Below are 17,187 nucleotides of genomic sequence, written 5' to 3' on the forward strand. Positions count from 1 at the left end.
TCAAATTCTATCAGAATCTGAGTGATCATGCCTTCATCTCAAAACACGGAAGCAGGCAATAGCATCATTTGCACCAACCCGTTTTATACAATAGACCAACAGTTTGGGAACTCTACCAGGCTATGGGAGACCTGGGTATAATATTCTTCTTTAGCCTAGAAGAATTCCAGGCCACCTCTCAGGAAAGTGCCCCAGATACTATCCTGTACAGTAGGATGGAGCGAGAAGGCCTTATAACACAGTAATTTTGGGTGGCTCTCCTGGATTTCTTAATACTTGAAACTAGCACTAACACCAATCAACATTTGTAGGACTTAACAGTGTAACAAGTAACAAAATCCAGAGTGGAGTGCTCTTCTCCCTTATACAACTATGCTCCTATGGGTAAGTTCTCCTAAGCATAGTTGTATAAGCTCATGGTGCAAGGACTCATCTAAGCAAGAAGGAAAGGAGACATCGATGTTCCAGTCCTTGTTCCAAGGCTTAATTCCAAATTTATTAGAGGTGCACCATTACATCAGTCCCATATTAGATCAGCACTGATATAGGGAAAATTTACAGCATCAGAAATTGGCTTTTTTTTTTGCCTGATATGGCCAATAATGTGGCTAATAAATGCCTCATGCATGCACACAGCTGCAGCATGCACACAGTCAGGAGCACAGCCCAGCAGCAAGGAGAGCAGCATCTGGCTGGTAAGTCTGTTGTGGGGGAAGGGGCAGGGGGAGAGAAGGGATGTGGGGAGGACAGACTGAGGCCCTCACAGTGAGAGAGGGAGTGGGGCTGGGGCTGGGGCAGGCGCTGCTCTGCCAGGGCAGGGTGGGGCACAGGACGGAGCTATGAGTGGCTCATCCGGGAGGGACCTGGGCAGGGGGGCACCTCCCGCCGCTGCATGCACCCCAGGAGGGCATAGGGAGGAGTGTGCTCCCAAATCTGTATGTGGGGCTCTTCCCAGCAGGGGGTTGGGCTGGGGCTACTCTCGGGGCAGGCAGTGGCACTGGGAGGAGACTACAAGGAGGGCTGCAGCCACCCCAAAATTTGCTGTAACCTGCCGCCCAGTGCAGGTGCTGCCTGCCCCAAGCACTACCGTAGTCCAGCCCCCAGCCAGGAAGAGCCTGGTGCTGCCCCAGCCCCAGCCCACAGAGGCTGCCTGCCCTTGCCCCACATGCAGATCCGGGGGCACGTGCCCCCCATACCCTCCCAGGGTGTGTGCAGTGATGGGAGCTGCCAGCCCCCCATACTCCCTAGACAAGCTTCAGCTCCATCCCATGTCCTACCCCCTGCCCCTCCCCTGAGCAGTACCTGCCCCAGCCACAATCCCTCCCTCACCACAGGGGCCTGGGGGAGCAGGGGGGCTCGTGCAGAGCTCCCCATCCAGTGTGGGGCAGTAGAGGGCAGTGGGAACTGGCCTCCCCATCTGGCAGCACCCAGTGAGTACCAGGGCTTTTTTTTAAGGTACCGAGGGCTTGGGCAGGCAGGGGCAGCCATGGGGGAGCTGGCAGGGGTCCCCCCATGGTCCCCTTCCCCAGTCCCCCTTCCCAGTTCCCTAGTACTTACCACTTTGGAGTCAGATGCAGCTCCCTGCTACAGCCACCGGGGACTGCCCAAATCAAAGCTCTCTGAATCTTTTCAGACAATTTGGAGAGCTTTGAATTGATCTGAACCTTTAAATTGGTTCCCTGATTCGATTCTGGTTTGAAGCTTCAGCCCGATTTGGTGGCCGAATCGAGTCACCAACCGAAGCTTCACACAGCCCTACTGACCAGACTAAGCAATTCCTGACAGAAGAAAGTTATAGCCCTGTCTCTCATGCTCTGCTGTGTGATAATCGAGCTGTAGCTGCAAATTAGCAAATGATGTCATTTAAAGCAATTTAATCCTCTCCCTTTTCTAAAGGGCTTTGATCTCTCACCTTAATCTCTCTCTAATATGGAAGCTGTTAATATTTTTATGTTGACAGATTTAATAGAATTAATGATGATTCAAAATGCCCAGATGCACCAAGTCATAATGAACAACCTGACCATGTCAGCGCTGACATCTTTTGGACTCAGCCCAGCTCCACCCACTGCCCAGGTATGTCAAACTGGGGAGGGAACATTGACCTGAACCTGAATAAAGCAGGGGGAAGCTGACTGCTCTGCTCTAATTGCCCGAGTTCTCAGGGTAAAGGCAGAAGATGCATAAACCCTCACCCTGACAGTGAAAGACAAAGAGCATTATAAAAATTCCTTCCCTTCAGTCATCATCATACACCATTTCTCCACTGTCAAGGCCAGCCAGGGTAGGTCAGAGTGTGATGATCCCTGGCCAACAGCAGAAACCCACATACCAACAAAACTAAACTGGCACTAGTACTGCTTGTTTTGGTCCTGGGGTAGATTTGCTGTCCTGGTGTAGAGCCCAGATTTGTAGGTATAGATTGCATCCACCTTGCCAGTACAGCTGGAAAAGTGCTCCATGGTCACCACAGGCTTGTTTATACACAAAACTGTGCTACGTTGTAGGAGCTCTGGTTGTGATAAGCTGTAGTTATGCTGAGCTGTAGTAAACTATGGTGGCGAAAAGCAGTATGGGAGAAAGGGGCATCCTGACCACTGGATGACCCAGTAAAAAAGAAAAAAATAATAAGAAGAAAAGCACTAATGAGCAAAAAGACATTGAAGGGAGTACAAAAACAGCAGCTACCAATGTAAAAAGTTAGAAATTACTAATGAGAGTGCAGGTGCATGAACTGGCAAACAAAACAACTAAAGATGGAGAGGGAGAGAGGAGGCTCAAGATGGGGGTTATGCAAGCATAAATACAGGAGCTGGGAGGCCTGTCCCACATAGAGATCTAGGGGAGTGTGAATACCGTATGGTATCTCTACTAGTCAAGGACAAGCTTCACCAAATCGGCCTGACTGTTAATCAGACCAACTGGTGTGCTGCCTGCCAACACTAAACCTTCCTGAGCTTTTGCCACAAAATATGTATCCAGGTTGTGTTTTCTGCGTCATGTTTGGGATGCGCAAGACAGCTTGCCAGCCTTCCAGAATATACAGATGCCAACAGTCTGTATATAAAAAATGGCAGCAACCAGATCCCACCCAAGAAAACACTGTGCACTTCAGAACAACACGTGTTAGTCACACTGGTGTGGTAAGGCAAATGTGGCACCACCCTCCAATGAACAGGCAGTTATTAGGGGTGTGCAAAGTAGGTCCTATTCAATTCAAATTCAGCCCAAATCAGGGACAGGGATTCGATTGGTTGATTCGGATCACTGTCCCCGATTCAATTCAGCCAAATCTGAAGATTCAATGCCGATTTGGAGAATCAGCAATTCGGACATAGATACAGCTTTAAAAGTTTGAGGTAGCAGACACAGCTCGGGGAGGCACAGCAGGGGGGCCCAGCACGCTCCCCAGAGGACCCAGGAATGGACTGGAAGTGCTTCTGATCCACTTCTGGGTCTGCTGCCAAGCATGCTGTGGAGCCCCCCACACTTGTGTGTGTGGGACGCTCTGTCCACCCCAGCATCACAGCTCTCATGAGTCCCTGTTACCTAGAGGTATGTAGAAAAACATTTAAAACTGTGTTTATGTCTGAATCTATGAATCTTTCCAAATCGATTTGCAGGGTTCCGATTCAATTCGGATAGATTAAAGAGTCCTTTGATTCAATTCAGAGATTCAGCCACCGAATCCGGCCAAATCTCCACCGAATCAAATCAGGAACCGAAGCTTCGCACAGCCCTAGCAGTTATAGCAGTGTAAAGTTTCTAATACAGGGACAGCTATTCCTGTACAAGAAGTAGCATTTTATAAATTTACCCTCATAAATTCGTGTCCACACTAAATAGCTTCTACTGCTTTAACTTACTAGAATAGTGAAAACAATGCAAATTTTGTATGCTTTTTTGTTTTTCTGTTTATAGTGTGGTTACTTATACCAGTGGTATAGCTGCAAGTTACATCCACTTACCCTGATTTTTGTTAGGGCTGCAGGCCCATGGAGTACCAGATCCTGTGGGGACTATTACATCCCCTACATATACTCTGCCGTCAGTAGAGCTGCATGCATTTGGCTCAGCCATGATGCAGGCCAGGATCTTTCACCTGGCAATAGCACCAAGTCCCAGGTCCTTTTTCCAATTGTTGTGGTGCTTTCAAGGTTGCCTGGCAGCTGTGTCACATTTTTTTCACAGGGCTGAATTGGGGCACTCACTGCACCACATTCATATTCTCTTCTATCTGCTGGACACTTTCCATCATTACAACCCAAGATAGCAGGTTCCCTGACACAATCTGTGCATTCATTGTTGCCTGGCAGAGGGCGGGGGTAATCAATAGAGACAGAAACCTCCTGCTCTGTCTGTGCGGGAGCACAGCACTTGTTACCAGACTCCAAACAGCAGGAGCCCAGAAACTCAATAGGAAATTCTATCTTAAGCCCATTGTGGAGAGGAAATTATTTTCTTCTCACTGCAGTAGATCCCTCCTACTGCAGCACATAAGAGCATGTGTTGGAAAATTCCTACACTCTCCATGCCACAGCCACAACTGCATTTGACATAGGCAGAAATTACAGCACCATCCTTTCCAGCATCTGTACAGCATCCTCTTCATTTCTCAGCATGAGCTAAAGAGCCAGGCTGATGGGCAAAGACTATAAGAAGCAACCCTTCGCTCATCTCTCTGGGTTCTCAAAGCAACCAGGTCCCGTTTACTGGTGTTATTCACCTTGAAGGAGACTGTGAATGTGATTAGGGACTGAAAATGACTGCCACCTTGCCCACCATCATCCAGGGGGGCGAGGAGCACTATGTAGCTGCTGCCTTTGCCCCTGCAGCTACGCTCAGCAGCATGCTCCCCCTCCCCACCCCCAAGTGTAGGAGAGGAAGGAGAGAAATTAGGTAATGCCGTTATCTGCCCCCTGGCTGAAGGTGCCCTGGTGGAAGCATGTGTTGTATGTCCACCACCATGCCAGCTCCACAAGAGCTGCTAGGCTGTTACATCCCAGCTGGGCAGCCTGGCTCTAGCGCTTATGCTGCAGACTCATGTTTTTAGCTCTGTGGGTCCCTGGCACACTCCCCATTGAGTCAGCCAAGAGAGCACCCATCACTTCTGCAGGCAGCTCTCTGTGCAGACTGGGATTTGCTTTGAAGTGAATCTACAGCACCAGTCTGTGCCAGTGTAGACATGGCCCTTCCACACCCAGCCTGGCTGCAGGCAGGGAATACAGCAAAGCTGTGCTCACTGAATTAAGAGCACGCAAGCAATTTATTAGCTATAATACCATAGCAAAAGAATGTAATTAAAATTTGTCTTCAAAACAAAATTATATTTACAGCAATACTTCATTTCCCCAGGGGAATTCAAGGCTGTTTCCTTTTTACCTGATGCAGCAGCTGGACTGTGTCCATGTTTCCCCTTCACTTCTATTGTCTGTATTTGTCTTTAGGGCCAGATTAACCCTTTAGTGTGCCCCAGGCAAGCAAACTGTGTAAGCATCAGTGCCACAGTTGCCTAGTTTTTTAATGAGGATGGGGTGGGAGATGGTGTCAAAGGCCTTGCTGAAGTCCAGAAAGACTACATCCACAGCAACACCTGCATCCACTGCCTTTGTGACCTGATCATAAAAAGCAATCAGGTTGGTCTGACATGAGCTGCCCCTAATGAAACCGTGCTGGTTGCCCTTGAGCATCATCCCTGAAGCTGGCCCATCGCAGATGTGCTCCTTGATGATCTTCTCAAAGAGTTTCCCTAGGACTGAGGTAAGACTGACAGGCCTATAGTTGCCCAGGTCCTCCCTCCTCCCTTTTTTTAAAGATGGGGACCACGTTGGCTATCTTCCAATCATCCAGCCCTTGGCCCAAGCACCACAAGCGCTCATAAAGCTGTGCCAAAGGCCCTGCAATAACCCCTGCTAGCTCCCTCAACAACCTGGGATGGAGAGCATCTGGACCTGCTGATTTGAACACGTCCAGCCCCTCCAGAAGCTCTCTAACCCGGTCCTCCCCAACCTGAGGTCTGGAGGCTTTCCCCTCGAGTCCATCTTGCATCACGGTGGGGAAGTCCCCGGTCCCTGCCCAAGAAAACAGAGGTGAAGAATTTGTTAAAGGGGTCTGCTTTTTCCTCTGGCGCAACCACCAGATTGCCCAGAGGATTTTGCAGGGGCCCCACATTTCCCGGTGCTTTCTTCATCCTCCCTATATATTTGAAAAAGGACTTTTTATTATCTTTGATCTTGGATGCTAGTCCTAGCTCTATGTCTGCCTTAGCTTTCCTGACAGCCCCCCTACAGGGCCGAGCAGAGGAGGTATACTCCTCTTTGGAGATAGCACCCCCCTTCCACCAGTTGTACACCGCCTTTTTGGCAATCAGGCATTCCCAGATGCCCTTGGTGAGCCAGGGGGGCTTTTGAGCACTCTTGCCCCCCTTGTTTCTTGTCGGGATGGTGACCCCATGGGCCCTGAGTATTGTCTCCTTGAGGAACGACCACTCATCTTGGGCACTGAGTTCCCCTGCTCTCAGGAACCCCAGCACCTCTCCCACTAATCTCCTCAACTCGTTGAAGTTGGCCCTCCTAAAGTCTAGAGCTACCATCTTGCTGCAGGCCCTTGACACCCTGCGCTGGATGGTGAATTCCAGCAAGCGATGATCGCTATCACCCAGATGGTCAAGAACCTGGAGGCCCCTTACCAGGTCATCACCTGTGGCCAGGACCAGGTCCAACAGGGCATTTCCTCTGGTGGGACTGGGCACCTCCTGATCCTGTATATCGGCCAGGAACTTCCTGGAACAGTCCAACCTGGCTGACTGCTCCTCCCAGCAGATATCTGGGTAATTTAAAATCACCCATGACAACTACATCCCTTGGCTTAAGTGCCTCTGCAAGCTGGCCCGAAAATTCCCGGTCCAGCTCCTCCCCTTGGTTGGGGGGTCTGTATTAGAGCCCCACCGTTAGATTCCTCTCCCCACAGCCCCCTTGTATCTTGACCCAGAGCACTTCTGTCACAGCCACGCAGTAGCTAGATCACTGAAGGAGGGCAAAAGGCAACCACAGGCCCCATCAGGGGGCATGTATCAGAGATCAAGTAACCAGATCCAAAGGGAAATCCAGAGGCAGAGTCCAAAACACACGTAGGGTCATGGTCCAGAACGGGATGGCAGATTACCAGATCCAAGGGAAAATTGCAAGCCAGGATCAAAGAACAGAGCCAAGCAGGGTCAGGAATGCCACTCAACACAGGAGCAGAGCAGCTTAAAAAGCAGACCTTAAGCAGAACGGCTAGCTGGCCTGGACTCTGTTGTCATAGCCAGAGATGAATGGAGAAACAGTTAGTCAAAAGGCCCAGACAGTAGCCAGCAGGAGTCCCTAACTATGTTAGGCCAACTAGACAATTAGCCCAGGCTGGACTGTTTGTTAGGGCCCATGAAAGACGCACAGGAATGAACACACGCCAGTGTCCTCTCCGCTGGCCAGGCTGGCTCTGATGAGCTAATGGGAGTGAAGAACTATGTTTTGTCACAACAGCAAGCAGATGGGATTCTGAGAAGTATCACTGAGTTAGAAGGGTCCATTATATGAGAACAAAACCATAGCATTTTTGGTGAAATTACTTGTACTGGGGACAATACATCAATCTGGTATAGAACTTGGTATGACACCACTGAATGTCCCAGCTGAGGCCATTCCACTTACCCTGAAAGACCAGATTCAACAGAATGTGTGCATCATGCAACAGAATATATGCATTATGGGATAATGGTAGGCCCCTGCCTGATGGACATATCCAATGGCTGTGGTAAAAATAAAAAATGAAGCAATGAAAACCTACCTAGATGCAGATAAGCTGGATATAAGACCTTCCCTGGGCAGAGTGAGTTTAACAGGCTGATTCAGTTACTGATAATATTTGTTGCATTGAGATTTCGTAGCTTGAGTGAGATGGAGTTCCCAGGCATCAAGTCAGGCCTGTAAGCCTTTTCCAATTTGTTAACATAGTGTAACACCAGAACTGGGCAGTGTCTAGTAATGGTCTCACCTGTGTTATGGAAAAAGGTAACACCCCCACCCTGGCAGCCCGTTCCACTCCTGTGCTCCAACACTGTACCCTATGCCTATGTACACTTCAACATTGCATTAGACCAATGGTTCTCAACCTTTTTAGGCTTGAGTTACCCTTCAGAAAAATGCCAGATCTTGATTTTCATTCCCTTTTTGACTACAGAAAAATAATAGGATAATTCTTCCATAGCAAAGAATTCAGAAAGACACAACCAGTCAGAATGTTTTTAATGTTATGGATTCCTATTTGAAATTTCTTGTTATATCTTGTGAATCATGTCTGCACATCTAGCACTGCTAGCATTGTGTGGCACTATGGCACACTTGAAAGGATCAAGGCACCACAGGCAGCTGTGATACCCTGGTTGAGAATCACTGCATTAGACTTTAGCTGCTGCATTATCCTGGGAGCTAGTCTATGGGTACTTTCCACCACAACTCTTAATCCCTTTGGTGTAACTGCCTTTCAATGTATAAATCACCACCCACTGGGCATAAGCCCAGTCTTTGTCCCTAGATGTTTAATCTTGTACATTGCTGCATTAAGGCTCATGTTGTTCAAGTGAGTTCAGTTTACTAAGTAGTCTGGACAGCTCTAGAATCATGCTGCCTTTATCTCGTTCTGTTTGCCAGTTTTGTATCACTGGCAACCTTCACAATCTTATAGAGCAGTCATCTTGGACAAAACTCATTTGCATCCCTAGGGAAGTGTGCGGAGAAACTGTGCCCCAGCCCTCAAACTGCTTGCTCTGTAATGGGCTTGTCTGGGCCTATGTGGTATGAATGGCACCTTTGATAGACCTCAATAGTAGGCTTCTACTGTGTCTGGTTTTAGCCAGGTATAAGAGGCCTCATGTATAAATACTAGAGTCACTTAGTTGTTAAAACTATGCAGTGAAATCCCTATCTCCACTCCCTGCCCCTGCAACATGGTGCCTATGACAGGAGTCCATTCCCAGGCCTATGTAACATCGGTCTGACCCTCTGTCTCTGGGCTACCCACCCACCTTTCTCTCCTGCCATGCCTTGATGGAACAATAATTACATTACTCAAGCAGGAGGCTGCCGATTTACTACCCTGACACTAGGGGTTGCTATCCACCTCTCCAGGCCTCCCCTACACAGTGGCCTACACATCGCAGATGGTATATAGATGTTGACCTGAACCCTATGGCACTGGGTCTGCTCACCCCCTGTTGCTGCGCTCCCTGGCACTGGAGTCTGCTCATTCCCTGTTGCTATTCCCCCATCTCTGCACCCTCCAATCACTGCACCACCTGGCACTAGGGTCTGCTCACCCCCCCATCACTGCACCCCCTGGTGCTGGGTTCTGCACAATAGTGTGCCTCAATGAGGCCTCCTCCTCCCCAGTGGCCTCAGTCTGGGCCACTGGATAAAACAACGCAAATGAATGCCTGGGCTATAACATAATACGAGTCCTACAAATCACACTCTGGCTCTTTAAGACCCCAAACTGCTCCTCAAGTATTGCATACCTCCCAGCTCTGGGTACCTTGTAGACTCCTGGAGACTCATTAGCCTTAGCAACTGTCTGGCCAGCAGCCACAGCATTCCTGGCCAGTTTTGCCATGCAGGAGCTCTCTTTCCCAGGCAGCTTGCCAGAGACACCTCCTGCCAGCCTCAGCCCTGGGGTTTATATGTGCCCAGAGGCCTATCCCCTCCCTGCCAGCTGACCGGCCTGGGTAGCTGGGCTATTGATTCCTACCTTCCTGGTGCTTGGTGCTCCTATAGACTCAGGTCTTAAAGGGACAGCCCTGACTCCTGGTAACAGGGCTAAGGTTCCTCTTACAGTGCCTAAGTCAAGATCCCATGGAGCTGTCAGGAAAGTGGCTCTGCACACAGGACCCAGCCCCATTCTTCCTCTCATCTGTTCATGCTGCTTTGGAGGGGGTGGTCTGTCCCATCTAGAACTATGTTAAGCCAAAATCCTGCTTGCATTTTGAAGTGCTCAAAAGTCAAGAAATGCCCAAAGAAGGCCTGACTCCTTCCATATGCACTGCCCAGGCCATGAGGTGGGTGGAGTGTGGAACTTCTGGACTCTGCTTCAGATACTGCACATCCCTTTACTGAATGAAGCAGATCAGAACTCATCATCTTGCATCCCGAGTGCTCACTCACTGCAGTGCTTTGAATGGGCCACAACCCATTACCCCTCTACCAGCCTGGAGTTGGCCTCCTCTGCCTCCTGATACATTATAGAGGAGCCTGACCTGCTGGCAGTATAGGTGGCATCTGAAGAAGGGGCCACTCAGACCCTTGGTCTCTGAAGCAACAGGACAGTGATCCCTGAAGGCCTACAGAGCTCAGTGCCTCACCTAAGAACCCACCCTAACTCCCAAGAGCCTAGTGAACTCTCATTGCAGCTACTAAGGTATGTGTCTGTAGTGACCAGCACAGCACAGTAGGGATAGGACTCTCTAGTGAATGCAAAGGAGACTTCTTTCTGAGACAGACAGACTTAGAGACCCAGGGATTTCTCCTGGTTCTCTAGCCCTCACAGGCTCCAGCGTCCCCAAACAGTGTATCCACATGATTTGGAAGGAGTTGATGAGTTCACTACAGCTTTTATGCCATCTCAGGAGGCTGAATCCCCAATTACACGAGGCTCTGAGGGGCTGGCAAGACCAGCTGAGTACAGCAGGGCACAGGTACAGACTGGAGAGGGAAGAGAAGGCTCAGAAGTGAATTCATGAGAGATGCTAAGAGTGAGGCAAAGCTTTGGGCAGTGCTCAAGCCCCAACGCTCAGGGAGAGTCACCAAGGTGTTGAGGATACTGCACAGCTCTGTCTTTTCCTCTGTCTCTGCAGATGAACCTGCTCCCTTTGCAGATCGAGGAGGATGAAACAGACCTGGTATTCCACCACCACTATCCTCCCTACCCCAGCATCAGTCCCATTCCACCATGGCAGCTCCCAGCCCAGCCCCCGGCCCAGCCACAGAAGCATCCTTCTGTACGGCACCTCAGCCTGGACCAACACCCTGCCTCAGTGGGAAGAAATCGCAATGAGTGAGTAAAACAGACATAGCCATCATGGGGAGTTAGCAGTAGATGTCGAGGAATGAGCTGCTACCAGATGCACTGAGCCAGGGAGACAGGTTGTTAGCTGTAGAAAGAAGAGGTGCTGCTGCCATGGTGTAACACGTTGGAGTGCCAGGGTGACCGTGATGCCTCCTGGTGGCTCAGCAACCATGCCCTGCTCTGCCCCTAGGGCATCCTCCCCATCTCTTCTGCCATGCCTTGATGAAAATAAGATAGAGAGGCTCCCCATTGACGTTTGCTGGGCCTCAGTCCCACTGGTCCCAGGCCCCTGGCTGGGCCTCTAGTCTCAAGTCCCTGGCTAGGTCCCATAAGCAACTGTCCCTGGCTGGTCACCCAGAGCCTTATGGGCTAATTGCACAGCTCCAAAACCTCTCCTTTACCACACCCCATGCCTTGCAGGTGTTGCCAGTACAGTGTCCCTCTTTTGGGGTTTTGCCCTCTGCCCCTGTAATCTAGCAAGGTCTGCTAGCCTAGGCACACTGGGATGGAACTGGCTTCAAGGTACTAGCTTCACTTGTCCCTTCCAGTTGCTGGGCCCCTGGCCCTTCTGTGGCTGCACCCTCACTGGGCACTAATGAGGCCTCCTCCCCTTATAGCTTCATCCCAATCCAACGGGGAAAATCATAATCTAACATAAGCCCCTGGGCTATAAGATAAGCAAAAAAGAGTAGAAGCAGCCCTGTGCCCCTTTAAGAGGGCAACCCTTTCATGCTAGGGCCAGCACCCCCCCCAGCATGGGGCCTTGAGAGCAACTCAGGCAGCAAAGCATCTGGTCAGTGCCCCTGGATGCTTCTCCTGGCCAGAAGCTCCTAACCGTGCAGCAGCTAGGGCTAGTCTGATTTACCCCCTCAAGGCCCAGGTTTATATGCACCCCAGGCCCTGCCTACATCTGGTCAGGTGACTGCCCAGGCTGGCTGCTAATTACTTCATTATCCCAGCTGCCCTGGCAATTGGCAGCTGCTGCCCCCTGCCCAGTCTACAGAGCTCCCTTGCTGGACTGCTTCTCCTACTAACATAACAGAGAACCTGGGGCTCTCTTACACATGGACAGTGGAAGGGCTTGGAAGTGGGCTGATAGGTTTATGAAATTAGCAGAGGAGGAGGGAATGCCTTGGTCCTAGGAGCATCAGGACAGGAGGGGACAGTGGCAACACTTCACTACTCTATGTGCCTGCAGGTATGCTCCAGGCAAACTCTTTCCATTTCCTGGGCTCCAGCAGGAACCTTCTCCCCCAACTGGAGGACACTGTTGTCTGGCTTGTTACTAAGCATAAGGGAGGAACCTTCTCCCCCCAGACTGCCATTCACTTCCTGCCCTCTGTTTATTCCTGCAGGTTAGCGGTCCCTCCGCCTCCGCCACCCAGTGCCACTGGGACAGTGGGAGCCGATATCCCGCCTGCCTCAGGTAGGACCTTGGCCTGACTGCAGCACAGCTCCTCCCCTGGGCAGGGAGCATTCTCTGCCCTCAGACATGTGCAGGCCCCCTCTCCGAGGCAGGTACTTGTGGCTGTCTCACTCCCTTATGGGTATCTGCCAGAACACCATGGATGCTCAGTAGGCCTGACACCTCAGGTTTGTGCCTAGCCTTGAGCCCTGGGTTGTTCCCAGTCACTGTCCTTTTCCACCTTCTCTGACATGCTAACCTGAGTTTTAAACATCCTGTAACTGACTCAAATCATGGGGCCAGCTCAGATGTAAACAGCATTCACCTTGTCATCTAGCTTAGAAAGCCCAAGCCCCAGTCAGAGATCTGAACAACAGCCACACAAGAGCCCGAGGGGTAGTGTTATTAAATAGGTTAGCTCCAGACTGTACCGTAACCCTGCAGCCTTCCCTACTTGAGTCAGTTTGGATCCTTTATCTATGCCTCATAATTCTGGCCTGAATCCCATCATCCTTCTGGTCAGCGGGCAGCTCAGTGCACAGCACTGGGGCCACTGTGGCTTTGCAGCTCCAGACATCTAGAATAGCCGTGCTTCTGAGAAGTAAGGTCACAGACTACCCCTTTTCACCATGCAGCTATCCTAACTTATTTCTGTTCACAGAGTATTATGACTTCACTGAGGGGAAGTTGTGAGACTCCGAGTCATCCACCACCCATCACCTGCACTTCTAGTTTTGCCTATCCCTTTGGACTTCTACCAGATGCAACTGATAGTGCATCTGAGGCCTGGTGGAGGTCCTGAGATTGGCCCTGGTGGACTGCTGTTACCTTCACTAACTGAATTAAGTCTTGTGACCCATGGTTTCCTGTCATTAATATTGTCCTGATGGAGAGGACCAGAGAGTCTGTCTGGAATTTATGTCAGCTAAACAATTTATAAAAGGGACGATACGTCATCATCCAGTCACTTCCAAGGTGCGGCCATTTCTTTACACAACAACAGCTCTGATCCCAGGCCTGATACCATTAGCTGCAAGTACGTGGGAAAATGTCCTTCCCCTTATGGAACAGGCTTCCTTGTCTGCCCTGGTGATGGGTCAATCAGATCTCTACTGCCTAGCTGTGGTGGTGGAGGACAGCAGGGTGTTTTCCAGCCCCAAGGGACAATGCAGGTGTCCTGGACTGGATCTCACAGTAAAAATCAGAGGTGATATCCAGGTGTCAGCTATTTTTGGGTGCCGTTTGCCTGTACATCCATGGCCTTGCTGGCATGGCTCTGGGGTAGGAAAGAATGAGCTGGGTGGGCTAGATTTGAGTGTCCCCATGTCCTCTGCAGGCCTCTCCATCTATTGCATGCAGGTGAACTAGACAATAACATCAGCCACAGAGGAAAGGACTAGGGTAATATCTGGCCATGAGAAGGTCAACAGAAGGCAACACAAGGCCCAATGTGGTATCCTGAGGCTTGTAATGTGGAAACAATTCTTTAATATATCCAGAAACCTTTCTACTGCACATAGCTGTAGATATGTAAGAGTTTGCAAGGGCAGCAGTAATACATCTAGTGGCTGGCCTGATTTTGTTCTGCCATTCAGAAGCTCCTGGTGACCTCACCCAGGGTCTCATGGCATACCACACTCCTGGACATTCTGCATATCCAGGAGGACTTACCTTATGTCATATCTTCCCCTCTTATAAGCGCCTAACTAGACTAATAGCATTACTGCAATAACCATCACAAACTCAAACAAATATGCCTCAACCAGCCTTTTGGCTGTTTCAGCACTCTTCCATCTCTGCTGTATTGCAGCCCCTCTTTGCCTCTATTCTTGTCTACAACTGAACGTTCAGTCTCCTGGTCACATTCTGGGTCGACTTGTAAGTTTGTTTCAGCTGGTGTCTCTGATACCAGTGAAACAGCAACAGGTCTCATTGTTAGGTATCTCTGATTCCTTAAAGATTTGCCCTTCATCCGTGATGACCAAGTATGAGTGATTGATTCCTCTTTGATTACTGTAGCTTTAACTGGCTAGTGTCCATTTTGCCAGATTCATACCAGAACTTTGTTTTTCTTTAGCTCTGTAAGTGGCTTTGCTCTTGTACTGTAATTATGCTTCTGTTGTACTTTCCCAGTCTTTTCTGTACTATCACAGATTCCTCTGTCACCCTTAATATCTGGCTCAAGTTATAGAGAAGTTCCACAGGTGACTTTCCAGATTGCAGTTACATAGCTCTGAAGTTGAGTAGTGCCAGGTAGGAATTTTTTCCTTCATTTGCTTTTTTAAGCATGTTCTTCACAAGACATACTCCATATTCTACCAGTCCAGTCATTGCCTGGAAGGTATTTGAGACTGGAAGTCTCATAAAGAAAATCATGAAGTTCAGCAAACCTTTGAAATTTCCTATTCTTGAGCTATGGTCAGCTTCTAGTAATTATAGTTCTTGGAAGTCCATGGTGTGCAAATATAAAATGTAATATGTTTGATGGCTGTTGTCACTGTGGTATCTTCAAGCAGACATCACTACTAGGAAATTAACATAGTAATCTATTATAATCAGATGGTCATGTCTTCCCAGACTGAAGGATTCGATTCCCACTTTGTCCCATGGAATCGCAAGTTGCTCAGACTGTATCGTTCCTTCTTCTTGCTTGGCATCCCTGTACTTTTGACACATTCCACACCCCCAAACCAAGTCTTCAGTATCACTCTTCATCCAAGATCAAAGACAACATCTCTGCCTCTGCTTTTTGAATTTGTCATTCCTAGATGTTCTTCATGCATATGTCCCAAAATTCTCTCTCATCACTCCAGGATTCATATCCTGTATACCCTTCATGAGTACTCTCGAGATCACTGAGAGTTCATTTTTATACTGAGACTATGCAAAAAATCGGACAGGGCAATTTTTTCCTCCTTTACTTATTGGTTGCATCACTCTTTGCAATGTTTCATCTTTATCCATTTCCATCACCAGTTCATCCCAAGTGCCTGAAGATACATTGCATTGATGCTTTAATTATGTTCACAAGTATGGTTACAGTTTATTCCAGATCATCAGCTTATGGGCTGTTTGACAGAGGGAGTGCTCTTTAAAGTGTGTCTGCCATCATCAAGTCGTGTCCAGGCTGGGACTTGTGTAATTGCAGAGGCATGATAGATACAAGTAGTCAATTGATCTTTGGTGGTATATCTTCAAGTCCTTTTTTTGGAATTTCAGTCAATGGCTTGATCACTTTTTCAATCACTGATCTGTTTCTACAATGATCATATAGCAAATCATGGAATTTTATACATTCATAAGCCAAGCTAAAGAACTCTTTTCCAATTTCTGCCTATAATTTTTTTTTTTTTTTTTGACTGTGGATACCTAGATACATATGAGATTGGCAACCAATCAGTTCCATGATGCTGTACTAGTACTACTCCCAATCTATCTTTTGAGGCATCTGTGGAGAGTTGTGTCTCTTTTAATGGGTCAAAAAATTGTAGCACTGCTGCTGATATCAATATGTGTTTCAAATCATCACATTTACTTTCCTGCTCTGGCATCTAGACCCATTGCATGCCCTTGCTGAGAAGAGACTTCAGTAAGTTGTGAGAGCTATGTAATTAGCTACAGGCTTGCTGCCATAATTCAACATTGATAGCAATCTCTGAACTCCCTTTTTTATTGTCAAGTTTAGGCATGTTCAGCATGACCTAGATTTGTAAGTTGTTGGGTAAGATTCCTTTTGAGGTCAGTTGCTTGGTATTTCTTTCTATTGTCTTATACTGACATTTGTCCTTAGTCAATTTAAGGTTGTTAGCTCTTGCAATATCCAATAATTGTCTCAGTCATTCTTGTTGTTCACTGGCATTACTGCCCCAAATTATTGTCATCAATGTAGACCTTCACATCTACCAAGCCCTCTAGCACAGGGTTGTGAACCCAAGAAAATTGTTTTACTGATGAACTGCCGTTTTTTCCTTTTTGAATGATATGTTTTACATAATGTAAATGCAACCTTTCTGCCAGGCCCTTGATGGCAGCAACAAAGTCCTGGGTTCAAATGTAAGGGTTTAAAGCCAACCATAGTAAAACGTTTAGTTGTCAGAGATAAGTTTGCAGATTGTAAGTAAAAAAAAAAAAAAAAAAAAAGTCTTGGGTTAGCTCCCCTGCTTGACTACAGCAAAGGTTTTATATCATGCTTCTCCCACCCTAGGGGTCTCCCACTCACCCACACACCTTGATACCTCTTGCTACCTCCCCACAACATGCTGCCCCGACCCTGAATGTACCGGAGATGATGCCTCACCCCCACCCCTGCAGCTCCATCCCAGCTATACCACTCCCTCCTCTACCTGCGATACAGTGATGGGATGCAACAGCAGCAGTACATGGCTGGCGAGGTGGGGAGGGGGACTATGAAGGCTTCTGTGGGACTTAATCCTTAACAGAGCTCACTGTAGAGTGCTGCACTCTGTCAAGGAAATATCTTAAGTTTGGTGCTGCCATCACAGGGAGTTAAAACTACAGACAGGCCCCCAGAATGTGCCCTCTGGGTGACCTGGAGGCTCGTCAATCACAGAGCATGAGGTAATCTGATCTAAGGCACATGCTTAGTTCACTGACTGCATGATGTAATTTGACAAGAAATTTCTCTGTGAAGAGCGTTCTGATTGGCCACTAAATTCTTATAAAAG

The 17,187-nt window shown here is 48.5% G+C and overlaps 1 protein-coding gene across 2 annotated transcripts in view; it reads left to right on the plus strand.

The window, feature by feature from the left end:
* PRR29 (proline rich 29) overlaps positions 1-13,469 on the plus strand; it is a 22,611-nt gene extending 9,142 nt beyond the window's left edge. The window contains exons 3-6 of one of the 2 annotated variants that reach the window (XM_019554647.1): positions 1,961-2,076; positions 10,886-11,085; positions 12,453-12,523; positions 13,164-13,469. In XM_019554647.1, the coding sequence (XP_019410192.1) occupies positions 1,961-2,076; positions 10,886-11,085; positions 12,453-12,523; positions 13,164-13,195 (419 nt within the window). In that variant the 3' untranslated portion in view covers positions 13,196-13,469. The remainder of the gene's footprint in view (positions 1-1,960; positions 2,077-10,885; positions 11,086-12,452; positions 12,524-13,163) is intronic. The other variant, XM_019554648.1, reaches the window with a different exon arrangement.
* Positions 13,470-17,187: the final 3,718 nt, after the last annotated feature.

The sequence above is a fragment of the Crocodylus porosus genome, unplaced genomic scaffold (genome assembly GCF_001723895.1).
Source record: "Crocodylus porosus isolate Cpor-Errol unplaced genomic scaffold, CroPor_comp1, whole genome shotgun sequence".
In the NCBI taxonomy this organism is placed as follows: Eukaryota; Metazoa; Chordata; order Crocodylia; family Crocodylidae; genus Crocodylus; species Crocodylus porosus.